General features: G+C 44.3%; 1 protein-coding gene across 1 annotated transcript; it reads right to left on the bottom strand.

Annotated features, from left to right (window-relative positions):
- Positions 1-4,257, bottom strand: LOC135876716 (protein CLN8-like). Its single transcript, XM_065402012.1, has 3 exons — positions 4,234-4,257; positions 1,399-2,050; positions 1-309 (listed from the first exon to the last, which is right to left on the bottom strand). The coding sequence occupies exons 2-3, from the start codon at positions 1,939-1,941 to the stop codon at positions 1-3; spliced, it is 852 nt and encodes a 283-aa protein (XP_065258084.1). The 5' UTR covers positions 1,942-2,050; positions 4,234-4,257.
- Between the last annotated feature and the right edge of the window lie 432 nt (positions 4,258-4,689).

Here is a 4,689-nt window from a genome sequence, read left to right as displayed (position 1 = left end):
CTATATCATCTTCTTCTGAACTGTTTCAGAAGATTCATTTTTCACTGCTGTATTTGAAGAGTTCCCATCAACTTGACGGAAGAACTTCTCAGTTGTTTCGTATGTCCAGTGTGGATTAATTATGAATGTAAATATACTTAACCCCATGAAAAAGACAATAAAATATGGAAGTCCCATATTTTCCACCACATCATTCCAATTGGAAATACACACCCACAACATGTGATAAGAAAGGACTATGCGGCAGTGACACATGCGGATCAGTACCCATTGGTTTGCCTTCCAAAAACGGGTATTATCATAGCCAATCTGGAAGAGACAACAACAAAGAAAGAGACATGAAATTGCAGTTTCAAGATAAGGCAGTCAGTGTTTTCTATAAATAAGAGACATATTTAGCTTTCCTGTTGTGTTTAGTGTAAACTGCCATACAAAAATTCTCTCAATCATTTTTCTCTTGAGTGCTAAAAGATTGCACATTTATAAAGCACCTTTTGTCCAGCAGAATTCTAAATCACTTCGCCATCTATGTGCATACATCACTTAGATGCAGCCATCTGTTGAAGGGAGGAAGACAATCAAAACAAAGCACCTCTCACAAAAGTGCAGGGGGGCTATCAGGGTCTGGAAAGTTATGGCAAACACCTCCCAAGCAAACCTTGACTCTAGCTGCTCTAGCATCTACATGCACGGACAGGGCCTTCAAGTGTAAGTTCTCATTAAAAGCATCACAGGAGGGCTGAGGTGAACCTGTCAGGGCTTGTAGTTATAGTTTTAAAGAGTCCAGATATTTTAGAATTTATGCTTAAACCACTCAGACATACCGCTTGGAACAGATTGCGGTTTCAGAAGCAGGGCTGATTTCTTCTCTCCCTACAAGCATGGCAGATCTCTTCAAAGCTGTTCTCCCTCTCTAAATCCATAGAGTATATATACACACACACAGATGTGAGGGCACACATGCACACACCTTTAGTCGCCAGCAGAAATTCAATGGTCTATATTAAGCTTGTTGGAGCTGATGAGCTATTCTTATGTTACTATTTTCAGTCTTAAACAAATATTTTAAAAATAGAGTTTAGTCACCTAATCTTTAGTCCTGTGCACTAGATCCCAACTAGTGAGTCTGTAAAGTAATTTTTAAAAATCTATCCATTTTCTTTCTTTGCTACAAAATGGGCAAAAATGTTTAATATCTAAGTATTTTAGCATGTTATAATTAAGGATTACCATGGCCATTTCACTTCAAGTTTGGAAGGAAAAATTCTTCCTTGATCCCAGAACTAATCTCTTAATTTGGAGGCCAATATTTCTTTGCAGATATTTTTTGAGCAGGAGGCAATGTGAGCTTTATAATGGAAACTTCTATCACCAATAATAAATACACCAAGTTATTACCTTTGAAAGCACATGGGAGAGGCAGGTTGAAGGAGAACTCATCTCAAGTAGCAGTCCAGTCAGGATTAGATAGTGTCCAGACTTTATGTTTGTTATCACAACAAGAATCGCACCAAAGGCAAATAAATGATGAACCACTGAGTACTTCTCAAACATCCCGAAAAGAATATTAGACACATGAAGAAGTACATTGTCAAGTAAAAAGTAGCCAGCGGCTATTAAGCAATGAAAATAGCTCCACTTTTGCTGTGAGTACACTTGGTCAGCTTGAAAAACTGGATCTATGAACCAGGCCCACAAGCCAGCTCCACAACTCTGAACTGCAAACACGCCACGTGTCATATGCATATTCCAGAAGGCCTTCTCCTTTCCTGGCAAAGCGCGATAACTGGCACTGATCCATGAGGACAGCCAGTGAGCTAGAAGAAATACTCCCAGGTAGATAAAAAAACCAGCTGCTAGTAATGTCAAACGAACTTCCCACAGAACATAGTCCCAGTCATATATGTCTCTGGATGTTCCACTCTTGTTTGCAAGATTCATTTCTTCTTCTCTAATTCGAAATATTTGGAGGGAGTCTGAAGTGTTGGTCCACGTGTTGGTCTATGTTAAAGCTACTGAGCCTGTGCTGTTACATGGAGCAGAAGCCCATCTGCAATTAAAAAAAAAAGAAGAGACGTGTAGAGAATGGCCCAGTGTATGTATATATATGATCTCCCCATTTATGAAAGCTTCCACTAATATTTCCACTAATATTTCCCAACAGTTCAGAACTGACAAAAAGACCCTCAAAATAAAATAACCTTCAAAAAGATGGCCCAGTCGGCTAAACACTTATATGGCCACCTTACTTTTTTCAATATCCTGAAAAAACCTCAACAACTGAGGCTTACAATTCTCCAGTGGCATATTTAAGCATTTCTGAACCTTCATTTTTTTCATCTGTAGAGCCCTCTGGATATGTCTACACTGTATTTGAAACCCTGCAGCAGTGAGTCTCTGAGCTCTGATCTACAGACTTAGGCTTGTGCAATGGCGCAACAGACTCAGACTTGTGCTATGGCACTAAAATCACCCGTGTAGATGTTCGGGCTTGACCTGGAGCTTGAGTTCTGGAATTCACGGAAGGGGTGAGTTTGAGCGCCCAAAACGCAATGTTTACAGTGCTGTTTTTGACGTAGCATGAACTTTGGACTCTGAAACTCGCTGCCACTGGTTTTAAAATGCAGCATAGTCATACCCTGTGACAGGATGCATCAGCCCTGCTGTGATGGGGTGCAGTCACCCCGCACTGCATGGGGAAGGGTTAACACCACTTTATGCGCTGAGGAAGCAATACCCCCTCAACCCTACTTGGCATGCTCCAAGTGTAGCTGCAGACCAGCTCAGTCGGGGCTGACAACTCAGGAGGAAGGATGCTCACTGTGGGCTCCAGCCCGGGAAGTACCAGAGGCTCTGACAGTGGGAACCAGGGACACTGAAGCCCAGGCGGAGACCCAGAGAATGGCGGAGGTCTGCGAGTAGTATATACCTCAATAGCATTCATCACCATGTATTTTTGACAGGTTTCCATGCCCCATTTAGGGCTTATGTCCCACCCTCCATCCCCATTTCCATTGGTGTCAAGGTTTGATGTCTTCAGCCATTTTGAAAAAAAAAAAGATTATTTTTTATGTTTGACTAGGGGGAAAGTTGCGTACTTGTGCTTTGATACATTTGGTTGATTGTTTAGAGAAAATGGTTGAAAGAATAAAGTGAGAGAGCTTAAAGATTAAAAAAAAGCTTTGGTAAGGTTTAGAGGGAAAGAGGAAAGAAAGTTTGTTTGGTTAGGTTTAGTAAGGAGAGATGATTTTAAAGGCCAATTTGGCATGTTATTAAAGAATAGAAAGAGAACTTAAAGAAAAATAAAGATTTTTTAAAGGGTTAGTTTGAAAGAATAGAGACAAGTTAAAGAGGCAGCATATCCAAAAGGGCTAAATGAAGGGATGTGTCTTCAGATAGAGTTGTTTTTCAAAGTGGTCTTCTTTGGCTCAGGGCAGGGGGCTGGAAGGGATATGACGTGTTCCACCCCCTTCCCCCAGGCCCGTCCCTACCTCTCTCTGCCTGCTTTAAGGAGCTGTGTGCAGCCTGCCGTTCTTCCCCCTCCCCCTCCCAAGGGCCATCCCGGCAGGGAGAGGGAGGAGGAGGGGCAGAGGGGCCGGAAAAAGCGGGGGAGGAGGGAAATTTGGCTGCTGCAGGACGAAGCTTTTGCCTCCTGCCCCCGCAGGGGAGAGCAGTGGGCGGGGGGGCTGAGTGGGGCGGGGGGCATGGACCCCCCCCCCCCGCTGCTCTCCCCTGCGGGGGCAGGAGGCAGAAGCTTGGTCCTGTGGCAGCCAAACTTCTCTCCTCCCTTGCTTCTTCCCCCAGCGTGGCGCTTTCCGATCCCTCCGCCCCTCCTCCTCTCACCGGCAGGCTGCGTGCCATTCAGAATCGGCTCACGTGCCGTGTTTGGCACGCATGCCATAGGTTGCCGACCCCTGCTCTAAATGCAGTGGTTCACAGGTTGTGTGAAATTCCCCTGACTTCATGCAATAGCCTCTCTCCTGGAAGTAGGATGTTTTCTCAGCATTTAACCAAAACCAGCAGTTAGTTAACGCTGTCTAATCCCCATTTCCTCCTCCTCACAAGAAGGAACAGTACAACATACAGAAAATATTTGCACAAGAATCAGTACAGGAGTTACTGTACGGAATACCAATATGCAGGTTCTCCTAGGCCCGCCCTTTCCAGTCAGTAAAATGAGTACTGTAGTTAATAAAACCGTTCTCCACGCAGCACCGTTTGCTTGCTACTTACCGGCTGGTCTGCTTCATTTGCTCTGCTTCACTTGCTCTGCACTTTCTCCCCGCAGCCTCTGTGCTTTCCTGTCATGTGCTCAACAGCAGCAATCAGCCGACTGCAAAACAGAGAAGTCCAGGCTGCTTTTTCCACCATTGCAGAAGCAGCTGCAATAGCCTTGAGTCTCAGCTCCTCACCGCAGCAAGGAGAGACAGAGCAAGGGGCCTGATTCTGTGCTCCTTTACATCAGAGCAATTCCACTGGCAATTACTTCCCACTGCCTTGCATCTTGGACCAGTGGGAGAGTTAAGAATTCTAATTTGGTAGCATTTTACACTTACTCTGAACAGATGTGTACAACTGTACAGTGTACAAGGAAGTGGAGAATCAGGCCACTAATGTCAGCATAGTTACACTGGTGTGAAGAGAAAGCCTCAGAAACTCCCCACAAAAAAGGCAAAGAAAACAAAACAT

This window comes from Emys orbicularis, chromosome 3 (assembly GCF_028017835.1).
Source record: "Emys orbicularis isolate rEmyOrb1 chromosome 3, rEmyOrb1.hap1, whole genome shotgun sequence".
Taxonomy (NCBI): domain Eukaryota; kingdom Metazoa; phylum Chordata; order Testudines; family Emydidae; genus Emys; species Emys orbicularis.
Note: the sequence above shows the minus strand (reverse complement) of the source record. Positions and strands in the feature narration are given on the sequence as shown.

Bases quoted from the DNA above. Each gene is read 5' to 3' on its own strand.
- LOC135876716 (XM_065402012.1), bottom strand. From the start codon at position 1,941: ATGAATCTTGCAAACAAGAGTGGAACATCCAGAGACATATATGACTGG. The intron at 310-1,398 runs GTAATAACTTGG...TGTCTCTTCCAG, and splicing joins TCTCCCATGTGCTTTCAAAG to ATTGGCTATGATAATACCCG.